General features: G+C 37.1%; 3 protein-coding genes and 1 long non-coding RNA gene across 5 annotated transcripts; 2 read left to right on the top strand and 2 right to left on the bottom strand.

Moving 5' to 3' along the window:
* Positions 1-89: 89 nt before the first annotated feature.
* Positions 90-3,127, bottom strand: si:ch211-214p13.7 (uncharacterized). The gene is made up of 4 exons (XM_067516879.1): positions 2,944-3,127; positions 2,245-2,264; positions 2,085-2,122; positions 90-1,752 (listed from the first exon to the last, which is right to left on the bottom strand). Exons 1-4 carry the CDS (start codon positions 2,961-2,963, stop codon positions 1,576-1,578), a joined length of 255 nt encoding a protein of 84 aa, XP_067372980.1. The 5' UTR covers positions 2,964-3,127; the 3' UTR covers positions 90-1,575.
* Positions 3,128-6,048: 2,921 nt separating this feature from the next.
* LOC137132789 (uncharacterized) lies at positions 6,049-8,542 on the top strand. Its single transcript, XR_010915181.1, has 5 exons — positions 6,049-6,708; positions 7,419-7,748; positions 7,836-7,889; positions 8,020-8,142; positions 8,246-8,542. It is a non-coding gene; the product is annotated as an uncharacterized lncRNA (long non-coding RNA).
* A 651-nt stretch (positions 8,543-9,193) lies between these two features.
* On the top strand, positions 9,194-14,233 carry si:ch211-214p13.8 (B- and T-lymphocyte attenuator). The gene is made up of 6 exons (XM_067515760.1): positions 9,194-9,326; positions 9,785-10,114; positions 10,349-10,387; positions 10,474-10,599; positions 10,685-10,716; positions 11,236-14,233. Exons 1-6 carry the CDS (start codon positions 9,239-9,241, stop codon positions 11,539-11,541), a joined length of 921 nt encoding a protein of 306 aa, XP_067371861.1. The 5' UTR covers positions 9,194-9,238; the 3' UTR covers positions 11,542-14,233.
* Positions 14,234-15,591: 1,358 nt separating this feature from the next.
* On the bottom strand, positions 15,592-23,811 carry zgc:113337 (uncharacterized protein LOC503741 homolog). 2 transcript variants are annotated; one of them, XM_067515759.1, is made up of 7 exons: positions 23,615-23,811; positions 22,581-22,691; positions 21,902-22,158; positions 20,411-20,740; positions 18,520-18,804; positions 18,064-18,165; positions 15,592-17,294 (listed from the first exon to the last, which is right to left on the bottom strand). In XM_067515759.1, exons 2-7 carry the CDS (start codon positions 22,664-22,666, stop codon positions 17,287-17,289), a joined length of 1,068 nt encoding a protein of 355 aa, XP_067371860.1. In that variant the 5' UTR covers positions 22,667-22,691; positions 23,615-23,811; the 3' UTR covers positions 15,592-17,286. The 2 variants fall into 2 exon arrangements, with proteins under 2 accessions (XP_067371860.1, XP_067371859.1); XM_067515758.1 differs by having other exon boundaries at positions 21,902-22,222; positions 23,615-23,809.
* Positions 23,812-24,231: the final 420 nt, after the last annotated feature.

Raw genomic sequence — 24,231 nt, 5'->3', positions numbered from 1 at the left:
CTAAGTTCTGACCTTAAACCTAGAATATTACTGCATGACTATGTTCAGCAAAGGCAATTGATTATTACAATAGAATAATGAACAAAAAATGGTAAATGACAAATTTTAATCAATAAAAAAAATCAATAAAATGACAATGAAACAAATGCAACTTATTGCACAACTCTACCACTTTAGACACAGTCATACAGATAAATAATCCCGCAGATAGACACAAGCTTAGAGAAAATTACAATATTTAGATTTTCTACATATGCAAAAAAAAAACAAAAACAATTACATAAAAACCCCTAAAAACCAAACAAAACACATAATAATAAAAAGCTATTCATTCTCAAGCTTTAAATGTGTATTTGTGCTATGTTTAAGTGATGAGCAACATTTCTCCTGAATCCTGCACTGAAAGAATGAGCTGGTGGTTTTTGTTGTGGACTAAGGTCAAAAAATAACATTCTTCTATTTAGTAATGTAGCAATGACACAAATTACACAGAAAATTGTGTCATTTTATCATGTAAATAGTTGAGCTGTAGTTTATATTTGGCAAGTGCACATTGATGGTAAAAGCTTCTTGATGCAGCTCAACATGGCATATGGCAGCTCAAACAAAGGTGAAACAAAGCTTTGTCTCACCAAGAACAGACGATAAAGATCAAAATTTCATCACACCAGAGCGTGACAGCCAGTGAACTGATATTAGCCAGTTGGATTAAAAAGTCTTTGTGTTTCTTCAAAATTCACTTTCTGTTTACGGGGTTACTAAGTTGCTGTCCTGTTCTTCTTAGCAGGAAGCATTTCATTTCATACACAAATTTTGATCCATAAAATAAAATCTAGTGGCTTCATGTCCGTCATTAATGTTGAGACTAAAAATAGTCTCTGTTGCTGGTAAAATTTACAAATGATTGCCACAAGTGTTTTGAGCCCTACCAGTATGTCACGAATGCGCCACAAACACACACGATATATATCTTTTTATAATGCTTAACATTAAATAACTGTTGATTAATGTTTTACACTAATGCATTTAGAACAATTTTACACACAGTCATATCATGGTGTAACCTGCAGGAGTATGTCAGAAACTACTGGCGTTGTTCTTGATGATGATGGTGATGATGATGGTGATGATGATAATGATGAAAGTTTTTCAGTCTTCAAATATGCAAGCCCAAACACCAGGTCCCCTTCCTGTTAATTACTTCAAAATTTTGGCCATAGTGATGTTGCTAAAACGCTTTACATTGTCAGGCGGAGTTTCTTCTGTAAGAGGGCAGAATGATGCAAGACTGTGCTCTTGAGAAAGAAATACCACAGCTGTGTGCAGGCTTAAGGTTCCCACAGAAGTGGAGAGAAACGTCTTAGGGCTTGATGTTTTCCACAACCAGCTGCTGGGGTCTCTGTGTTTTTTTTTGTTTTTTTTTTCATTACGTTACAGTTTCTTCATTGAAGATCAAGATTTGAGAACAGTTCAACTGGAAACTTGACAGTTCAGCAGTAAACGATCTTGCTCATTGTTACAGATTATTAGACACTTTCTCCTGTTTATATTTCTTAGTCTAGCTCTCTATTCTAACTATCCCATCAATACATAATCATCTGTGCACTCGTCTTTAGATGAACTTTCAGATTCTAGTGTTGCTGGGACATTAACTGTGGCATAGTCACAATCACTGTCAGTCGTAGCTCTGCTTTCTCTTGATCCTTTGGCAGTGGTGTGGTCAATAGAAGCGTACGTTACATCCTCACCAGGCTGTCATAAGATAATACACAAAGTGAAGTGGCAAAACCCCTCTCCTGAACACATGTTACAAATAATTTAGTCTACTGTAATTTTTCATACAGTGGTAAAAATACTTTCTTGATGTGGGTTGAAGCTAGAGCATCCCATAGATGAACATCTCCATGTTTTTTTTTTTTTTTTACAACAGAGGCCAAACTAATGCTCCAGTATGCAAATCTAACAAGGCAGCTCCACTGACTGATGATAAAATGACAGGAACAATGTCCCATGAAAAGCTGGAGCTGATACCTATGAACATCTATGATTAACAAAAATAGGCTCAATGAAGTTGGCAGGTCTACCTTGTTATCTGCGTTGTTTGTAGTATCTGGTGAATCTTCTGAAAAGGAAAACATAAAAAAAAAGTACAACACTATGCAAATTCTTAGGGAATATTTGTAATGGAATATTTTTATACTATAAATGAACGAATACTGTGAATACTATTTTCAGTGTAGTTACCTTTATTTTTCTTCTTTTTCCTTACAAATTGAAATAAGAAATGAGACATTAATAAGGTAACAGTCATCCAGTTGAACATAGCATTAGGCACAGACTGATAACACCCGTAAAATCACTTAAAAGAAATGTTAATGATTTAATTATCATTAAGCAGGCTATCATAAAATAACATTTGCAGCAGCATTTCAGAAGTGCCCTTTTCCTTAGAAGTATTTCCTTGACAGCTTTACAAATGACAGTGTATGCTGCAACAGGAAACATTTTACATATGCCTGCATCCCACATCTGTCCAATGCCAACGGTCTGTCGGTGACTAACAGTGCAGGTCATGGAACCTGGGGTGCTTCTAGGTCAACATTTCAGATGAGACTGTGCCAATATCATACTGTGTTACAAAACTACTAAGTCTTTTTGTTGATGAACACAGGGACTGAAACCAAGTCTATTTTTAACTTTAACCACTATTTCCTTGCTAGGGCAACTGTAGAAGTCAATGACACACTGCCATTTAAAGACAGCTAACAGCCTGATATAGTTTTTTTTAGACCATTCTGCTCGCATTTTCTTCTAATGTAACCAATCAATGTGCGCCCATTTTAGGAAAGTTTCAGAAAATAATGAACATGTGCTGAAATATTGCTATGTAACATCTAAGTGATGCCCTCTGCATATGTCTGGGATGATAGGATGATTACTTACCCTGACGTGCAGTTTCCCATGATGTACCCTCACAATCTGAATGTTCACACTGTATCTGTCAGCAGGAGGCCGGTACTAGTGTCTGCTTGCTTGAGAACAACCCTAAGACTAACTCTGTATTAGTCACAGATCTAACTGATCTCTGCTGCTGTACAGCACAAGTGCACACAGGCCACAGTAGAGAAAGAGAGAGAGAGATAGAGAGAGAGCGAGAGAGAGAGAGAGAGAGAGAGAGAGAGAGAAAGGGAGAGAGAGAAGAGACCACACAACGACCTATTTATGTATGCGCTCTATTGATTTCCTGCTTGCAATAGTTTCTAACAACACACATAGACACACGCGCAAATTGATGTAATGTTGTAGAGGACAACATGTATCACAAAAACAGCGTACAAAGCACTGCAGAATCCATCAATATCTTTTATTGTCCCAATAAAACCTGTTATGGTTGTAGATTATCCTCCATTCCTGCTGAAATACACTATTAAAAGTTTTCAGTGCATAATAAAATATTAAGTCTCCCCTTGTTTAGCTTGGGTATCACCAGTAAATATCTCAAACCATCTGCAAGTAAAACCGAAACTATCTGCATGTGATGCGTAGATCAAGATCAAGCAAGTACACGCTTACTGTAATGTTTGCTGCTTTTACTGCTTAGGCCCATTTGCATGTTTGTGCAAATTTATCTTGATGAGCAATATGAGGAAGTCACTGACCTTTTCTCACCTTCAGTGACATGTCCAGTTTAACTTACTAACCAGACCTTTGTAAAGGCTAAACATAAACCTCAAACTTCATGGGGGCAATGTTAATTTAAAAATATTTCTGTGATAGAAACCAAGCAGTAAACTCAGTTTAGAAATGTCTCAACAAAGCAATTCCTAATGAATTACTGACCTGAAAGTGGTCATGTCAGATCATTTTTTTGTTTTTGACTAGTTCAAATTTATCACTCAAGTAACAGTACTATGTATTTTAAAGAATACAGATAATGGTTGTTACGGCAAAACGTGTACAATAACTAAGAAAAAATAAGGTGGAACTAAACTTAACCAGACATGTGGTTAATCCACAATGATACATCAGCAATTATTACTTAATTTAGTAGTTTAAATTATATAACATTTTTATATTAAAACTGCCAGGTGGTATCAAAGATGTGGGTGATGATTGTTTTTGTGTTATACACTGGAGGGCGCTGTTGGAAAAGTCTTGTGTGATTCCCACACCCGGCTATCTGGACAGATGGGACAAGGGGAGCACAAAAAGCATCTTAATATTTCATACAGATGATGAAAACGTTCAGGTGATATTGTACAGAGCTGCCTAATGTGGCTTTAATGTTTGATGAGAGTGTATGTGGCCTCTATAGCAGAAATACTACACTATATACTAAAAATAAAGTTTGCGCAGAACGCATTTGTTCCTCTTTCATCATGCTTATGACTTATGACTTATTTAACCTTTTTATTTAACCATTTTAGTAAATGTGTGTCTCAGTTTCTGGACTGAATACATAGTTTGGTTTAAAAGAGCATTTCAGTGCACCATCATTAAAGAATCACTAAGTTACACACAATGTGCACAGCAGAAACAGTGCTTTCTGACAGGATGGTTTTGAGGTTTGTGAGGGGCAGTCTCTAAGGAGACAGGAAGGGGTAAGTCACAAGTGAAGTGTCCCCATCCACTAAGGACTCTAAGATTTGTGAAGTGTTAGGTCTAAACATGATAATCCTCATGGACAAACTGCCACGTATGATGCTGTTTTCTGTTGTTTTATATTAGTCTCCCCGTCAGAAGAGGATGTTGGTAAGTCTTTAGACTTTATGTGACTTTAAAGAGAGAATGAGGAAACATTCTGAAGAAATTGGAGCAATTAATCAGAAAGACAGATATTGATGAAACATTTTCCTTTGAGGTAAAAATAAAACGAGTATTTAGGCACTCATATGAAATTGGAAGGAAAAAATACACAAATGTAAGAATCAAAATGGTAAGAAAAAACTGCAATGGCAGAGTTAACCAAAAAATCACATGGTACCTGAATATTATGGGGCACAGTAGCAATACAACATACATGTTTCTTAAAAGCTTAGGAAAAAATGGATTAGGAAAGACCGTCAAGATAATCTGTGCTACTTTGGGTTTTGGGTGTGATCAGGGAAAAGCAATGAGCTGTGCCCTATCTGTACCCAATGATTCTATGACTAGAACCAATTCGAATTGGTAGCATTTCCGTTATCATGTGTTGATTATACTATAAGTACAAAGAATTCAAAATTATATAAATGAGTTAACACAATAAAAGCACCTTAAACTGAAGAGAGTTACACACGACAAGATATATGATGAGTGATCTTTATTTTAATATTTCAGACTTTTCTTCTTCGTGTGAAGTTGGGCTATTGGTTCGAAGAGGCACAAAACTGAAAACGGTCCCACAGCAGCCTCTGAAAGTCAAGTGTCCTGTCCAACACTGTGGAAAATCATTAAATGTCACCTGGTGTAAACTACTTAAAAATGACCACTGTGAACTGATTATTAAAACAGCAAATGTAGAAACGAGACAGAAATATTACTCTGGTAAACTTGAATTGGTCTCGTGTTTGACTTTCAATAATATTTCCAATAATGATGACGGCCTGTACAGATGTGATATAAAAGGATACCAAATAGTCGGACACGTCATCATTATCTCAGTTTCAGGTAAAACCTTTTTAGTCTCATCAGTGCTAAAACTTTAAAAATATTCAATATGTCAAAATCTCAAGTGTAAATTTTTATTCTGCTTAGTATCATCATCTACAGACTTACAGCTGAGGATTGGAAACTTTGACAATAAAACAGGTAAGAACATTTTTTGTTTAACAATGCGTATGTATGTACATATATGTATATAATATATGCTGTACACTGTGTGTATACATATATTTTATCAGTTACAGTGGATGGATTTGATTTGGTTCTTCTTTTGTAGTGGTGTCCGTGAGCTCTGCTGATGAAAAGTCTTTGCAGTTGCTGCTCTTTCTTATCCCAGCTGTCACAATACTTCAGGTTGAGTTGCTGACAGTGACAATCCTGCAAGGGATAACACCAAAATGATCAAATATACTGTCCAGCATATTACTGGGGGCGTATTACATGTGATTCAAATGAGTCAACATGTACCATCTGCAGTTTGCATAGGAAGAACTAAAAATGAACTGAGCACCTAAGACCTTTCCTGTCGGTAAAGTGTCAACACACCACACATCCGCTGCTACTTGTAAGGTATCTTATGTGACGACCTTGTAGCTTGGAAATACTTCCATTAGAATTAGTTTGAAAAATTAGATAAACACAATCCCTGATGATGAATCTGTGCACATTACAAAGATGATCCCAGGCTTTTCTGACAAGATGTGACAAATGTAATATTCCTAACACATTAGCCTGTGCACAGGATATGAAGAAGTGTTTCTGTAAAAGAATAATAATGATAATAATAAATTCAAGATAAATCACAGTATGCTAATTTCAAACATGCAACGCATCAGAAACAGAGTAACCCATGACATATCAATATGCACACACAAGCATGGTGGACTTAAATATGTGTTAGGTCAGGAAGTGGTTAGTATATGAATGAAGTGACTGCATAAGCTTGTGTTCAAGGTTTCTTTGACAGGTTTGAGGTTATGAACATGCTGAGACTAATGGATCGACTACCATACAGCTATCTGCTGATTTTTTCTTGTTTTACTTTTGTCTATGGAAAAGATGAAGGTAAGCATTTAAACTCTTTTATGTCATGATACAGCAGAGCATGAATGAACATGAACAAGTTATTAGTTGAACAATAGCAAATATAACACCTGAGATAAAAATAATTGTTTAGTATATGGGATTCAATAAAAACACGTATTGGTTAAATTAAAAATATGAATGATTTTTGGTAAAAAAAAATTAGGAACTAACATGAAAGCCAGACAATCGTTGTTGTGTTGTTTGTTGTTGAAACGTTTTTAAATGTTGGGAGAACTGAGAACCAATGTCCTCTCTATTTAAAACCAGTGACAGAGAAGAACAAACCTGCACAATTAGGTTCAACATCTATATAATTTTCCTCAACAACTTAATTACATTTATTGGGCAACATAAAGAAAACTAATAAAAAATTATGTTGTTAACTATTCGTTACTTCAACACATAACGTGTCCCATTCTGTTTTGTCCATTTTTGCTGCTTGTTGGTACTAGGTAAAAATGATGAAGACAAAGTGCTCACTTTGAATTCATTGCTGTACTGCTGTATAGGCAACGCCTGCTGCTACCACATCTATTCTCTGTATTTATGAGACTTGTACTGGGTAATCCAAAAGTATTTAACATCAACCAGTAAAAGGTCGTACTAATCTAAAGCCAGTTTTACAAGACCAGATAAGATAAATGATTAATCTTTTGAACGAAAGTCTAATTTTAGTTTTATAATTTCAGACTTTTCTCCTTCGTGTGAAGTTGGGCTATTGGTTCGAAGAGGCACAACACTGAAAACTGTCCCACATCAGCCTGTGACAGTCGAGTGTCCTGTCCAACACTGTGGAAAATCATTAAATGTCACCTGGTGTAAACTACTTAAAAATGACCACTGTGAACTGATTATTAAAACAGCAAATGTAGAAATGAGACAGAAATACGACTCTGGTAAACATGAATTGGTCTCGTATTTGACTTTCAATAATATCTCCAGTCATGATGACGGCCTGTACAGATGTGATATAAAAGGATACCAAATAGTCGGACACGTCATCATTATCTCAGTTTCAGGTAAAACCTTTTTAGTCTCATCAGTGCCAAAACTTTAAAAATATTCAATATGTCAAAATCTCAAGTGTAAATTCTTATTCTGCTTAGTATCATCATCTACAGACTTACAGCTGAGGATTGGAAACTTTGACAATAAAACAGGTAAGAACATTTTTTGTTTAACAATGTGTATGTATGTACATATATGTATATAGTATATGCTGTACAATGTGTGTATACATATATTTTATAAGTTACAGTCTATGGATCTGATTTGGTTCTTCTTTTGTAGTGGTGTCCGTGAGCTCTGCTGATGAAAAGTCTTTGCAGTGGCTGCTCTTTCTTATCCCAGCTGTCACAATACTTCTGGTTGAGTTGCTGACAGTAGCAATCCTGCTGAATTATGAAAGGAAACGTATGTAAAAACATTAACATGTTAACATTAACATTTTAAGTCAGCGACACAAAATTCTTCATCATGGTGAATTCCTTTTTTTTTTAATTTAATGTCTTCACAGCAGGTGCAGAGAATCAAATGTCTCATACACTGTATATTGGGATACCTGCCATGTCACTGCATACGTTGACTGAACAACATAAAAACCCAGAGTATGATACCATCATGTATTGCTGAACATGTGACCTTAAAATTTCACCATTTAGGACAAATCTGTGATTTTAAATGTGTATTGTGTTTGGTATTTTTTAAATCTGTCATCTTAATTATTTTGTCATGTGTATACTAATTTAAAATTGTACTCTTTTCAAATCTGTGTGTGACTTTATGCAGCTCTTTTTGGCTTCACCTGTGTATTAAAACCTTATGCTTTGAAAAGTTAACATTGTGTCTTTAAAATGTGCTTTCATTTATGATTAGTAATGCAAAAACGTTTTGCTGGCTCAGTCAACTCTTCAAGGGAAAACACCAAAATGATCAAATATACTGTCCAGCATATTACTGGGGGCGTATTACATGTGATTCAAATGAGTCAACATGTACCATCTGCAGTTTGCATAGGAAGAACTAAAAATGAACTGAGCACCTAAGACCTTTCCTGTCGGTAAAGTGTCAACACACCACACATCCGCTGTTACTTGTAAGGTATCTTATGTGACGACCTTGTAGCTTGGAAATACTTCCATTAGAATTAGTTTGAAAAATTAGATAAACACAATCCCTGATGATGAATCTGTGCACATTACAAAGATGATCCCAGGCTTTTCTGACAAGATGTGACAAATGTAATATTCCTAACACATTAGCCTGTACACAGGATATGAAGAAGTGTTTCTGTAAAAGAATAATAATGATAATAATAAATTCAAGATAAATCATAATATGCTATTTTCAAACATGCAACCCATCAGAAACAGAGTAACCCATGACATATCAATATGCACACACAAGCAGGGTGGACTTAAATATATGTGTTAGGTCAGGAAGTGGTTAGTATATGAATGAAGTGACTGCACAAGCTTGTGTTCAAGGTTTCTTTGACAGGTTTGAGGTTATGAACATGCTGAGACTAATGGATCGACTACCATACAGCTATCTGCTGATTTTTTCTTGTTTTACTTTTGTCTATGGAAAAGATGAAGGTAAGCATTTTAACTCTTTTATGTCATGATACAGCAGAGCATGAATGAACATGAACAAGTTATTAGTTGAACAATAGCAAATATAACACCTGAGATAAAAATAATTGTTTAGTATATAGGCTTCATCAAAAACACATATTGGTTAAATTCTGTTCGTTAATTCAACACATGACGTGTCCCATTCTGTTTTGTCCATTTTTGCTGCTTGTTGGTACTAGGTAAAAATGATGAAGACAAAGTGCTCACTTTGAATTCATTGATGTACTGCTGTATAGGCAACACCTGCTGCTACCACATCTATTCTCTGTATTTATGAGACTTGTACTGGGTAATCCAAAAGTATTTAACATCAACCAAAAGTAAAAGGTCGTACTAATCTAAAGCCAGTTTAACAAGACCAGATAAGATAAATGATTAATCTTTTGAACGAAAGTCTAATTTTAGTTTTATAATTTCAGACTTTTCTCCTTCGTGTGAAGTTGGGCTATTGGTTCGAAGAGGCACAACACTGAAAACTGTCCCACATCAGCCTGTGACAGTCGAGTGTCCTGTCCAACACTGTGGAAAATCATTAAATGTCACCTGGTGTAAACTACTTAGAAATGACCACTGTGAACTGATTATTAAAACAGCAAATGTAGAAATGAGACAGAAATACGACTCTGGTAAACATGAATTGGTCTCGTATTTGACTTTCAATAATATTTCCAGTCATGATGACGGCCTGTACAGATGTGATATAAAAGGATACCAAATAGTCGGACACGTCATCAATATCTCAGTTTCAGGTAAAACATTTTTAGTCTCATCAGTGCCAAAACATTCAAAATATTCAATATGTCAAAATCTCAAGAGTAAAGTTTAATTCTAAGTAAGATCACTGCCTTCAGACAGTAGGCAATGATACTAATTAGACAGTAAGACATTTTTAATCTCCATCATTGAAAAAATATTTAAAATATTCAAATGTCAACATTTCTTGTGCAACATCTAGTTATCACATTGTCTACTGTCCCCTATAGACCTAAACCTGACGGTTGAAACCTTTGACAATAATGAAGGTATGGACTTTTATTTGTTGAGCAAAGTGTATGTATTTTATTACAGACACACTGGAACTACTGATGTGTTTTTTCTTCTTTTATAGAAGTGACCGTGAGCTCTGTTGGTAATAAACATTCCTGGCTTCCATATGTCGGCATCTGTGTTGGCACAGCTTCTCTGGTCATCCTTTTATCTGGGCTAACTTACATACATGTTTGTGACTGGAAACGTAAGAACATTAGACATTTTTTTGCATTTTTTTTGCATTTGTGGATTTTACCACCTTAGTAACATATATATAATTTTCTTCACAGGAAAACTCACCTACAAGCCAACTCATAGACAGGTATATGATACTTGTAAATCAAAGGATTAGTTCTGGGGGGGGTAAAAATGGTTGTTTTCTTCCTTGGAATGTGATTTATTAAATTAGATTCCTAAGAATTTATATAACACTGCTAACCTAGTGTTATATAAAGAAAATAAGTCTGGCCTTATCCAAATGTAACAAAATCTGCTTGCCACAGTAATTAGTTTGTAAATTAGTTTAGAAAATAGAACAAAATCTGTGGTTTTTAAGAGGGGCTGTGACAGATAATTATTTGATAATCTTTTTGCAGTCTTGTGGTTGGGGCTAAGCAACCACAAAATTATCCCTGTAAGACCAGTTGTATGCTAAGCAGTTGGCTTTCAGTTATTGCTGCTTCATATTACCTGCCAAGAGTTAAATTAGAAGTTCATCAAATACTCAACAAGCAAATAAAGTGTATTTCTGAAAATTGAGTTATTACTTTAGCCCATGTTCAAACTTTTTAACCATGTTAGTTATTTATTTCTTTTTTAATCCGGCATCTTTGTGTCATAGGAAATGTCCACCTTCACGATACCTGACCTCCCCAAAAGACATGATCCAACAACTCTCGTAATGCAAGACCACTTCGCCGTTCTGAATGACATCTACTTTTCAAGTAGCGGGACGCTTCTTTCAACACCACCCCTGATCACCAGTGGGAACCAACCCTTGGCAAACAAGGCAAATGAAAGTCAAGTGTCCTACTTTGGAGTGTATGCTGAAATCATCCATGTGCAATCTATGCTACCTGACAGAAAACAGCATATGGTGACTGAACAACTGAAAAACACAGAATATGCCACCATTATTGTATCTTGAACATATTTGATTGTCACAGACAAGTAGAGGTGAAGACATCGATGGAAAATCGATGTCTTCACGGAACACATGTCACTTAAGAGACCACATACAGAAGCTGTGAACAGAGGAGGCTTGTGGTCACACAGATGCACTATTTTAATTCCACCTACATATAGCAGAAGCACTGTTGACTGTGTGATTTTTGTTATTCAGCTCTTTATGTGCTATTCATTTCATATATGTGACTTGGAGGCCTTTATGAGTTGTTTCACTGTGTCGGCCGAAGCTTCTGAATTGGTAGTATGAAGACTAATGTTTCAGAGGCATCTTAAAAAAAACAAAATCAGCTTGGCCATAGGAGGAGTCAGGGTCGGGCTCGATGGAGCTCTACTAAGAATTACAGTAGCCCCACCGAGAATGATGTGACGTGTTCTTTTTGTTTGCGGACTTCTTCCTGTTACCACTCCAGTTACCATGGCAACCAAGTAGCTCAAGTAACTTAATTGTTCCACAGCTTGCACAGCGTAGTCTGGTTGCAATTTAATGAGAGTAGCCTATTTTTGACATGGATGCTACAACCCTTAAGCTTCCTCCTCACCCACTACCAGAGAAGGATTATGATTTTCTGAAAACGCCTCTGTCTGGGCAGGCTGGGATATTCCTGACCTGTGTGTGTGGAGACATTTTGTTTTTTTAAGGGGTAGTGGGTGTGGTGTCCTTCATATTTCTTTTTTTATTAAACATAATTTCTATTACTTATCATGTAGAGTGCTACCTAAGAAAAAAAACTGTTTTTATTATTTATATGTGTCATACACACATATTTTTGTGTTTTTCATAGGTACAATTTCTGTTTTTCACCAGTTCCATCGATCAGAAATGTGGTTTAGCTTAGAAGTGCAGGAAGTTAAAAGTACATCAGAACACTTCTTACACCAACATCATTGTGGCCGAATAGAGGAAAAGCTTCTGCTCGACCACAATGATGTTGATGCATGGTTTGCATGCTTTGACATTGAAATGTTATGAAATGTTTTGTAATTTAGTAAAGGTAATGCAACTCTCATTGTAAATAATTGTAAATGGCCACCTTTATAGCAATTTTATCCAAAGTGCTTTACAATGTTGCTTATCACTCACACACTCAAACACCAGTGGAGATGACTGCCATGCAAGTTGCTCACCTGACCCACCAGGAGCCACTTGGGGTTCAGTGTCTTGCCTAAAGACACTTCAACACATAACCGGGACAGGGGAACTAATCACTGAGCCACTGACCCTGTGGTATGTGGACATCTGCCTTACCCACTGAGCTACAGCCCCCCCATCGATTGGGTATTTAATGCTGCCAGAACTAAACTATGACAGAAACAAAGAAATGAGAGAAGAAAGAGAAGCAAAGACAACTTAGGAGTGTGTAGATCATTATGTTGGAAAAGACAACCATAGATCAATACACCATCTAATCACCGCTTTCATATAACTTGTACTGAACACACAATTTAATAATTATAAACCACAGAGGTATTTTAAATTTAATTTGTCTGGCTTTCCATTAACCTACGTTATCCACTGGAGATTGTCACAAACATCACTAAATATGGACAAATTCATTCCCAGTCTGATCTCAGTTCAAGAACAAGTGAACTGTGTTATTAGCCATTGTTTAGCATTTTGTAAGTACTGATATTTTATTTTAACATGCCTGGGTAAATTGCATAAAATTAAACATATTATACAAATCCACTATTATTAGTGAGTGATTGCTAATACTGTATGTATTTCTCAGAGGCATTTGTTTATTTTTCTGACAAGATCAAAATGGCAATAAAACACATAAGAAAGAAATAGTATGTACATTGTTAACTATTGCTAATAAGGTTCCAGGTCAAAGCAATTCTATAAAAACTATAGTGGTTTTAATATAATTCAATCTTTAAGGTTACAATTCCTCTAAATATGTTGACCACATGTCAAGCGAGTGGATTGTTCAGGTTTTTTTTAGACAAAGCAAAGAAGTTCCTTAGTTGTGAATCATGATGCTCTAACCCACCTACACTCACACAAGACCAAACAATGTCATGTGGAAAATGTCAAATGTTCCTTAATAATATGATCTCACTGTATACTCAATTGAATGCTGTACGTGATACCACAGCATCATGTGAAATAAGTTGATGACATTCTTTCGTGCCTCTTAGTGGAAATTTTTTCTTCTCAGCAGTGGTGTCTAGTGGTCACAGCCCACACGCAAAAGTTGGCTGTACTTACCCTGTACACTCTCTCTTTTCTCTTTCGGTCTCTCTCTCTCTCTCCCTCTCTCTCTTTTACTCACACACACACACGCATGCACATTGTTTGTCTGGTGAATAAAGCCCTAGTTCAGAGTGTGGCGGCATGTGTGAAGGAAGCATTTGAGACAGATTAAATCAAGCCTGTGGTCTTTCAGATAGTGTGTGGAGAGTCTCGTACACTGCAGGCTAAATTCGTTTGAGAATTTAGGAAAAAACACTAATTTTTTATGATACTGCTCCAAAACCTAAAAACACAGTATGTCAGCTGAGATCGCTGTGACATTTATATAAAAAAAATGACTTGTTTATTCTGTTCACGTTCCCAGACAAAACCACTATGGTAGCCCACCTAACCTCAGTTATTACACACAGAAACCCGTCACACCGTCAAATTGTATTATTAGGCCTGCAAAAATACATGCATCATTTCAGGTGGATGACAATTATTTCAGTATTGCATCTTTAGTCATTTGGTTCAAAAGTACAGTATATTCATGTTCTTTTACAACACACTACACTCTGAAACACTGAGAAATGTTTGAAACATGAATGATGATTCTGAGTGTGAGGCCTGAAGCTCTGCAGCTTTAGAAGGGTAAGCACGGGTTTTACTTCAAAATCTACAGTACAGTACAACCAAACCTGCAGCAACTGAGCAAAAACTTCCATCCATTTAGTCAAATTCAAATTTAACACAAGCATCCAGCAGGACTCAGGGATGAACTGATCAGATTTTGGCAATCAAAGATCAAACTCTACTTTAACTCCTTCTGTCCCATTCTCTCTAACACTATATCTAAGAGATGCCTTCAAAGAATTTGGCACACATGTCCAATTGGACTTACAGATGAAATGATATAAATAACAATTATGTGGAGCCATGCCAAGGTGAGGCAGTCATTTTAGCTTGGATTGCCCATGTTTTTTTATGCTTTTACTCAGGTTATCGACTGCTCTCTGCCTCTGGTATATCTGTCGGGTATTTTAGTGTTTGTAAGAGTGTTTGAACGATGACCGGCGCAGGAAGGTAGAGCGGTTGTCCACCAATCTCACAGTTGTTGGTTCAATCCCCGGATCCTCTGGTCACATGTCGAAGTGTCCTTAAGCAAGACACTGAACCTCAACTTAGTTGCTCCCGGTGAGTGTTGGCCAGCTGCATAGCAGCTCCCCCACTGGTGTATGATTCTGAGTGTGAATGGGTGAATAAGAAGCAATGTAAAGTGCTTTGAGTGCCAATAGGTACGTGTAAGTGCTATATAAGTGCAGAGCATTTACCATTTAACTTCCTGCCTTTTTTTGTGTGTTTTGTTCAATTACTTGGGTTTGAGGTAGTTTGTTGGTGTTGATTTAACAAAGTGTTTAACTTCGGTTGCTGATTTTCCTGTTTGTCTGCACTTGAGTTCACTTCTTCTCTGCCTGGCTGTGTCGTAAGGGAACAGGACACAAAATATTCCTACGTATAAGTGCTGAGTTAAAAACAAAAACATAGAACAGATGCAATACATACTTTATACTATCCCTGAGATTACATTATGAATAGCTCAGAACAGAACTGACATGTTTAGTAAGCTGTGTGTAAATGTATGTGTACCACATGTGTTGGGTTTTTACAGGATCCACCATAAGCCGCCTGACAAGATGAAAAAAGGTCCCACAAAATGAGCATCTGGCATGCAGGTTTGCCAAAGGAATTTTGCCTGTATCCAATATAAGAAATACAAAGCAGATCTAAAAAGCCTGGATCGGTGACAAGATTTCAAAATGATTCAGGCAATTTCTATAAATAGTTTTATTATTGTTTGTTGCATCTTTTATATCAAATTTACAGAGTTGCATCATTTGTCTTCTTTTTTTCAGGGCTCCAATTATCTACACAGTCATGGAAGTTACAGCGCATTCCCATATTTAAAGATACTCTGCAGCCACAATCCTGACTTATTGTTAGCGTCTCCACTGACAAAGGAATGTTAATAGAAATTGTATTACTAGTGGGGGATAATACTGAAGTACTGAACTTGAGGTCTAACAACCAGCATGTCATTGTACTCTTGAAAAAAGTAAACAAATGGATGTCTACATGCAAACATAGCATATCACAGAAACTGCATACTGTAAATTACATGTAGGTACACTCACTGATATACCTGTACAATCTAATCCAACGCAATATCATAATTAGGTTGTTTCTGTTGAAATTCTATGTGTTTATTATTAAGCTCATAGTGGGTGGTGGATTCGTACTGAAGTCATTTATTTTAAATATAGTAGCCATAACAATCAATTTACAAATACATGTATTGTATACGTACAAATACAGCACCACTCCACCATGAACTATGACCGCAATAATAAAAACATAGGAGAATTATCACCCTTTTGATGTTTCAACTTAAAAACTGAGAAGGTATCACACTGTGAAAGTAGAATTCATGGCAGAGCTGCTATATTTGATTAGAACAGATTGTACAGGTGTAGCTAATAAAGTGAACCAGTGAGCGTACCAGCCACATAGATCCAGAGCAACATAAAAGGGTTTTATTTAAATGTACAGTAGAGGGGGATCTTTAAGGTTTTTGCTCAGCAGCTCTCAGGTCTTTTCTCAGATGATGTAACATGATACGCATTTCTTTTAACGGGGCAACAAAAAGTTTTCAGCTTCCTCTTGGAATTGATTCAAGCTGTGGAATTTATCCTCTGACAAACACACACACCCACACTTTAAAATACATGGAAATGTTTGTGATAATATACAAACAAATGTTATTTGAATTATAAAACCGCTCTGTTTTGCAAACCGGTGATACTTTCACTGTTGCCAGATTTGGTTAGACTAACAGGTCACATAGATTTTCCACAGTGTAAAAAAGACTAAATATTCCAAAAACACCAGCTGGACACTGTAGTCTTTTTTAAACACATATGTATGAATGATGTGTTTCATATGCATTTAGTGTGCTAAACAAGCAGGATGGTGTCAATGGGAGTGATTTTGTGTTGTTGTTAGTGGAGCATCATGTGGCCTTATTTGTTTCCATGTGATTTGCTTATTAGGAATAATATAAAAAACCAAAAGACTTCTCCTTTTATGGAGCAGGAAAGGACAGAGACAAACAGGGTAAAGTATTCCAAGAACATTAAATATAATGTAATGACACACTGTGTTTTGTAGAATGTGTGGCTATCGGCTTCATTACCGAGCCAGCATGAAATAAATGGTCCAATCCAGATTTTCTCACAGACATCATGAGAGGATAGCCTGGACATTATGTAGGTGACGAGAAGTCCGAAGAGGAGAGTCAAATGTCCTAAGGTTGATGCTCATCAATAGGATTGTACTATAGAAACAGCTATTGAGGTGTGTCAGAACCTCTTCCCTTTGTGCCATGATGATGATGATGGAGGGAAGGTTCTGCAAGTTTGGTACTGAGTACTGCCTCTTCTTTTTAGAATCTGGTCAGGTCTAAAAGAATTAATCCCCTGTGAAGAAATGCATCCAAATCTTTAATATCTGCATTATTCTGTTTATCAAAGTACAGTGTTATTTCAAACGTGACTTGATGCACCTGTGACAGCATGACAAGGGTACTGATGAGGACCATCAAACATTTTAGTTAACATCCTGCTACAAACCTGAAACTGTGCAACTTTGTAAAACTTATATACAGCTGCTCATTCTGCAGCTACATTTAACTACATGAACTATGTGAACATGTTCATTAGAAGAAAAAGTGAATCTTTTATAGTTCTTGGTATAGACAAATGAGGTCTGGTGTGTACGGTTACAGATAGAAAAAATTTTAAATTTCACAGCTAATAGGATTTTAAAATAAAGCATGTTTTCATAAGAGCTCGAACAGACCGTGACAATGGGAGAACCCCTGGGTAAGATATCACCCCAAAGTCTGCCACCACCGTATAAAAACCAATGTATTTTTTATTTATTTATTTTTTTTTAGGATTTAACAATAATATAAATGAGTGTGTGGACAAGACCTCATAGCTCTATTTAATTGTCCTTTCTGATGAGACAGTGGTTCAGATTCTGCATTGGCTGACATGTAAACGATTGCTCTATTTTAAGCACTACTGCACCCAAATTTACTTTATGCAGGGTCAGAAAACAGTGACGCATCTGCATATAAAGTGCAGATAGAGTGCAGGTAAAGTAGCAACACAAAAAGAAGCTGATGTGGCTGTCATGTTCTAAATCACACACAAACACACACACACACACACACACACTCACCTTCTTTGCACAAAAAACACTTCCAAAGGCAGAAGCAGAGTGACAAGACTAACAGAGCTGCTACTGTGGTGACTGAAATCAGGATGGTGAGAGCTGTCCCAACTAGAGGAAAGAAAGAGAAACAAGTGGTTGGCAAGGTTACTGTAGCCGTCCACATCTGGTTAAAAACAGAAGAAAGTAGAAGCCATGTTTAAGATATATGAACTGACTGTTTCTTGGATCTAAGGTGGAGTTGAACTAGGTGTTTCTCCCTATTTCCAGCTTTTGTGCTCAAGGATTAGTCTGACAGAGGCAAGTAAACAAGAGCTGTTCTTCAAAAGTCAAAAACAATGTGTGTTTGTGGTTGTCTGGTTTACCAGTGGTAGGCAGATAATAACAATATAGCAGGTGTATAGCAGTCCTGGACAAATAAAGACCTTGTACAGCTTTATAATGGAGCTCCATGCTCCAACTCACTTTTAGTGTTCATGGATACAGCAATTGGTGACTCAAGCCCTTTGTGGTGCACCAGGCATTTGACGGAGACATCTTTGAGCAGCCCTGATTGGACAGTCAGTGTACTGATGACCAGAGTAGTCCCGTCTTCCTGTGGGAGCTGTGCGGTCACTGGCGGCCCTATGGTGCGGTTATCTCTCTCCACGTTCCACACAATCTCTGCTGGGGGCCGTGAGACACAGGTGCAGTTGGCCTCAATCACACCGGGAGAGGTGGTCTTGTAGCTTACCTGCGGTTTGGGCAGCACTGTGGGAAACAAAGGGAAACAGCTACAACTCACAACACAACGGCACACAGTTTTTAAAAAATTAATAAATAATAAAAAATGACCATACTGTATACAGATATTCAGCATATGGTGAGTTCCCTGAAATGCACTATGCAAAAAGAATAATACATGTTTTTCCTTTTGTCCTCAAACCTGAAAGCTCTAAACGATGTCACATAATGGTTAAACACTAAGTGAAAAAAGGAAAGTATAAGGACACAGATTTTAGTTTGTGCTCCTACATCTCTGTTTGGACATCTTTGGATAAACTGCTACCTGGGATAAGCCTTGAAGCCTTTGGATCAGCTAAACTATGTGAATTCCTGAACACTTAACATCCATAAGTAAATCTCTGGCTGTTTTCAATTCCCTGTTCCCTGAGCTGAGCAAGGAATGCGATACACTAGAAGTGAGAGTATTTCTGTTGGCAAGAACACGTTTAGCCACAGAAATGTAGCCGCACTAATTTTAGCATCTTCTCAGAAATCTAGGGGACAAAAGTCGGTCTGCATATGATCAGATATTGGGGTGGGTTAAACCACCAACAGGAAAATAAAAAAAAATCTGACACCACTCCAAACCATCATACCCTACGAGTGAGCATTAAGCTGGTGAAATCTCGTACCTACAATTAAATTTCCAAACAGAGGCCTTTCAAAATCCCCAATACAATATACTAATGTAAAAAGGATACATTTATAAATGCAAATTTATTCAAGCATACATACACCCATAGGCCATTTTAGAGTCACCAATTAACTTAACATGTGTGTCTTTGGATTGCAGGATTGCATCATTCAGAGTGGGCTGTGGGTGAAAGACTGTAAGCAACAATGATCAGCAAAAAATATTAATGCTAATGGAGCTTCACTTCTAGAAATACCTACTGTACTGTACAGTTCAGTTTCAAACAAAAGCACATCTGTTTGCTGAGATAACTGCGAGAGAAAGGGAGCAGGAGAAAAGAAGAAAAGCAAATGAGCAAAAAGAGAGTGAGACAAAGCACAGAGGCAATCACTGTCTGCTGCAAACACTGAGACAGTCATGCATCAGGACCTCACTCCCTGCCTCCATCATTCCTTCGAATAGTCCATTCTTTACATGGAAACACAACTGTGTGTGTGTGTGTGTTAACAAATCAGCTGACAGCTTAACCTTGCTGTGCTACCATAAAAACATCCAGTGGCTACAACAAAAAAAAAAAACAACAAGATTTGTGTACCTGTCATTTCTATAGATACAAAGTACAGGCTTGTCAGAAACTCATTTTGATGAAATGCTACAGAGAGCCTGAGTATAGGATTATCAATTTTGAAATATTGCACAAATTTCTTGGTAAGAAAATTACTTCTTAAAATAAGTTTGTAATTTAAGGAAGCTTGTGCAAGAGCACGAAAAAATGACATCTTCCATGTAAATATGAGCATATTAGCATTTAAAAAAAAAAAAAGAAGTCTAAACCTTTCCTTTAATCCAACTTTGTCAGCGGTTGTATGAACACTGTGCTTCTCTGTGGGCCTTGATTAATACTGTATATAATACACACGTGATGATTTTCAGCTGGTAGTGAAGAATGTCGGTTACCATAGGTGGAGAGGCAAACCGTAGAGCTCTTTAGCCCGTCAGGATGTGTTTTGTACAGGCAGGTGTAGCAGCCCTCGTCCTGAATCGTGACAGGCTGAATGGTGAGTCGACTATCAGACAGGGAGGCGCTGAGCCAGACCCTCCCCTGGTACAGTGGCTCGATCATGGGATCGCTCTGTTTTGCAAAGGAGGCCACCTCTGTGGAGTCTCCTTTTGCAGAACGGTGTCTCCATATAATCTCCTGCACCTTTTCAGGCAAACCATAGGAGCACGAGAGAGATGCCTTCTTGCCGCTGACTGCTGTCTTGTTGCTTTCCACAGTGACTTGTGCTGGGAATAACAACAACCCACATTCAGTGAAGAGAAAAGTTTAGGGAAAGAAAAGGATGAACAGAAGAGTGTTAATATTCAGAAATAGGAGGCACCCAAACAAAACCCAGTCACTGGAATCTTCCCCATCTGCTTCTGGTTAGTAGAACCAGCACCCCCTCTCCCATTGCACCACAGCTCTTTATTAACATAACTGCCTAAGCCTAAACATGCACATCAATATGTTTTTGGAGTCAAGGGGTGGCTAGACATCTACATATTATCCCAGTAAATCCCCACTGAATATTGCTATTCAGGTTGTAGAGAGGAGTAACTGCCCCTGGAGTCTATTTTGTTTAATTTTAATGTGTGGGTGGACAGGGCAGGCATCCAACATAAGCGTATTTTTAAAACAGCAGCAGGGTAGAAACCACAGAAACTGAATGTATACATTCATGTCATATTTATACTAAGTCATATCATTTCCCACTTACATTGATACTTTACTACAGCAAATCTGTTGAATTCAAAGTCAAACACAAATACTGATGACATCTCAGGGCTTCTCATATGATTCTGGATATATGAGCACTGTGAGCTCTGTTTCTCTTTAGTGTGTCACCAGGATCATTACTCAAGCTGCCTTCAAGTGGAGGCTTCTCCCACCATGTTCATTCCTGTCATTTCCTGTATAGGGCTGAAAATTCATTTTTAACTGAATTCTTTCACTGCAGGTTACAACATATTTATTGTTTTTTCTTTCTTTTTTTTTTACCTACTCTACATGCAGGTCAAAGAAACCCAAAGACAACTACTCTTCTTAGCTTTCTTACTGGCTCTAATATGCTTTAAGCCAGTATATCATTACAATAAACAATTTTGACTGTTGACAATTTAACATTAGTCATTTGATAGAGTATGTGGTTGTAAACCTATTGTGTAAACAAGTAACCTAGTCATAATGATTCCATATTTAATAAATTTTATAATGGAAAATGACTGTTTTTTTTTTCATTTGCTTTCATCCTTCATTCAGACTATAACCTACTATGTTATTATTGCTGATCCCATTACATAAGATATGCAAAGAAATTGTAAAAACATATTGGTGTTCTTTCATTTCCCAAAACTGTATTTTTTGTCATTAATGTCACAGTAGTTGCGAATAACAGCCTTACTTACAGGTGACAGTGAGGCAGGTCTGCCCCTGCTTTGAACTAGATGGATGCATGTCAAAGATGCAGGTGTAGCAGCCTTCATCGCGAAAGCCCACCCTGCGGATGGTAATAGCTGAGGCATCCTTTGGGGAGGAGGAGAGCTCCACATGCTGCTGTCCACTCACGCTGTCTCTGAGGCCAGGTTGGTAAGTTAGCAGAGTCTGGTTCTGGACATCTAGCCAACGCACCTGCCTCACGGATTCACCACGTTCCCTTGAAACACTGCAGGTCAGAGTGAAGGGCTTACCCACTGGAGCCTCCAGGCGCTCCGGTGTTGTTACCCTGCCTAAAATACCCGACAATATGAAAACATACACCAATCAGGCATAACATTATGACTACATGTGGTACGGGAGTGCATTATGAGAAGAGGTGGTTCTAATGTTTTAGCCACCTTATTTAAAATGAATGAGGGGGCCAAAACATTAGAACTGCCTTTTCTTATAATGCACTCCAGTACAACCTCACTACCCACCTATCTGAAAGTTTCAACCTAAAAACTGAGAAATTGTAACATGGCAGAAGAAAAAATCATGGCAGAGCTAGTATTGTATTAAATTGCACAGGTGTTATGCCTTATTGGTCTACAATATGGTGTTCTTCATTTGATCTTTTGCTTTATCTAATTTGGTTGGCATACTTACCATCTAGTCCTCCCACCATCAGCAGGACTAAACAAGCTTGCAGACATTTCATAAAAGAGGCCTGGATCATCTTCTTCATTGCTCATTTAACAAGGATTTTGAGGAGTGGCGCTGAGACGCAGAAAAAACGTCACATATCATACAGTACATGAATTCAAAGTGTGGTAAAACCGATGATTACATTGTGACAGAGAAAGAATGTTTACAACCTGAACCAACCTCTTTTTATTTGCTCCTAGAGCCAAATCAGCTCTGTAGTCACCAGACGCTGCTCAACATATTTAATTGCATCAAACTGTGCAAAAAACTAAACCAAATATTTATTTAAGTATTATATCAACCAATGTATCAGTAGTTCTCTGGGTTAAGTACAATCAAAGTAAGTAGTGGGCTTATTGAGGTATCCCACTCAAGCACAGATTTTACAAACCCAACTTAAGAAATTTCAGAAAAACATAGCAGAATTCAGGTGGCTGCTCACTCCACTAGATTTATTAGTGATTTGTAGATTTTCATTAATAAAAAATATAGTTGAAGAATACATTTGATTTGCAGTTACAGATTAAGCTGTCTATAGCTGTATGTAGAATAATCTTACTTTAGCCTCCTCATCATGAAAATGTTTACACATAAATGAATAAATTATTAAAACAAACAATTGATAGACATCATTCTAAAATGCTACTTGTACTTTTGACTTTTACCATATTTTTTTATCTGAATTAACATATAGATGACACACATAAGCCAATAATTGAATGCAGTACTTTTACTTCTAATAATCTTATGACATTGTAGTACTGCTACGTTTACTTAGGTAAACTATTTCAGGAATTGACTAAACTATTAAATACTTAAGATTAATTATGGTAATCCAGCCCATTACAAACACACACACAAGATATATAGCAATTAGGTTTCACCTTTTTTACATTATCTGTAGCTGTTCAATGGAACTCAGAACAGGATTATATGTCATGTACTGCAATTTTTTTTGTTGTGCCATATTAACCAAACATCCATAAAACACTCACCTCAACTGATGTCCTTACAAAACAGTCAAAAGATAAGACCTGAAGATATTCTACCTCTGTAACATTTCAGCCATCGTTATGCTCCAGCAGTCTTTTGAAACATCACTTGGGAACAACTCTTTTAACTAGTCCAAGTGTTTTCTATTCTGCGCTCCACAGGCACAATGAACACCAGCCTCCTGGTATGTGGATGCAGTGAAGCTCAGGCCAAACAAACGTCATGTTTGGTGTCATAGCGCCTCCTGCTGTCAATACTGTGAACATGTATGGTGGACGCAGCCTCGCTCTTCTCCTGGTGCGTGCCCAGACTGTATGTTCACTGTGTTTTCTTTGTGACTAAATCTCAGAAATCTGTGTGAAGTGTGAAGTGCCTGCTGTATCGAACTATTAAAGTGTAACACCATCAGTAAGATCAAGCAATAGTCGCATTATTCGGATGGGGTTGTGAAACATATTCCACTAAAGAAAGTCTGGAACAGTATCGTCTATTAATAATGTAATAGAAGCCAAGACTAACGTTACTACATAACTTCAACACTATGATAAAATTTTAATCAGCTCTAAGATTAGCTTCAACTATTCGCCAAGACCTCTGGATGGTGCACGAGGAATACTGG

Source organism: Channa argus, chromosome 9, assembly GCF_033026475.1.
Source record: "Channa argus isolate prfri chromosome 9, Channa argus male v1.0, whole genome shotgun sequence".
NCBI classification, from domain to species: Eukaryota; Metazoa; Chordata; class Actinopteri; order Anabantiformes; family Channidae; genus Channa; species Channa argus.
Note: the sequence above shows the minus strand (reverse complement) of the source record. Positions and strands in the feature narration are given on the sequence as shown.

Bases quoted from the DNA above. Each gene is read 5' to 3' on its own strand.
- si:ch211-214p13.7 (XM_067516879.1), bottom strand. From the start codon at position 2,963: ATGGGAAACTGCACGTCAGG. The intron at 2,265-2,943 runs GTAAGTAATCAT...TCAATTTGTAAG, and splicing joins ATGGGAAACTGCACGTCAGG to GAAAAAGAAGAAAAATAAAG. The intron at 2,123-2,244 runs GTAACTACACTG...TTTCCTTTTCAG, and splicing joins GAAAAAGAAGAAAAATAAAG to AAGATTCACCAGATACTACA.
- si:ch211-214p13.8 (XM_067515760.1), top strand. From the start codon at position 9,239: ATGAACATGCTGAGACTAATGGATCGACTACCATACAGCTATCTGCTG. The intron at 10,115-10,348 runs GTAAAACATTTT...TGTCCCCTATAG, and splicing joins CATCAATATCTCAGTTTCAG to ACCTAAACCTGACGGTTGAA. The intron at 10,388-10,473 runs GTATGGACTTTT...CTTCTTTTATAG, and splicing joins AACCTTTGACAATAATGAAG to AAGTGACCGTGAGCTCTGTT.
- zgc:113337 (XM_067515758.1), bottom strand. From the start codon at position 22,659: ATGAAGAAGATGATCCAGGCCTCTTTTATGAAATGTCTGCAAGCTTGT. The intron at 20,741-21,901 runs GTAAGTAAGGCT...TGTTATTCCCAG, and splicing joins GACCTGCCTCACTGTCACCT to CACAAGTCACTGTGGAAAGC. The intron at 18,166-18,519 runs GTGAGTTGGAGC...TCTTTCCTCTAG, and splicing joins TGTATCCATGAACACTAAAA to TTGGGACAGCTCTCACCATC.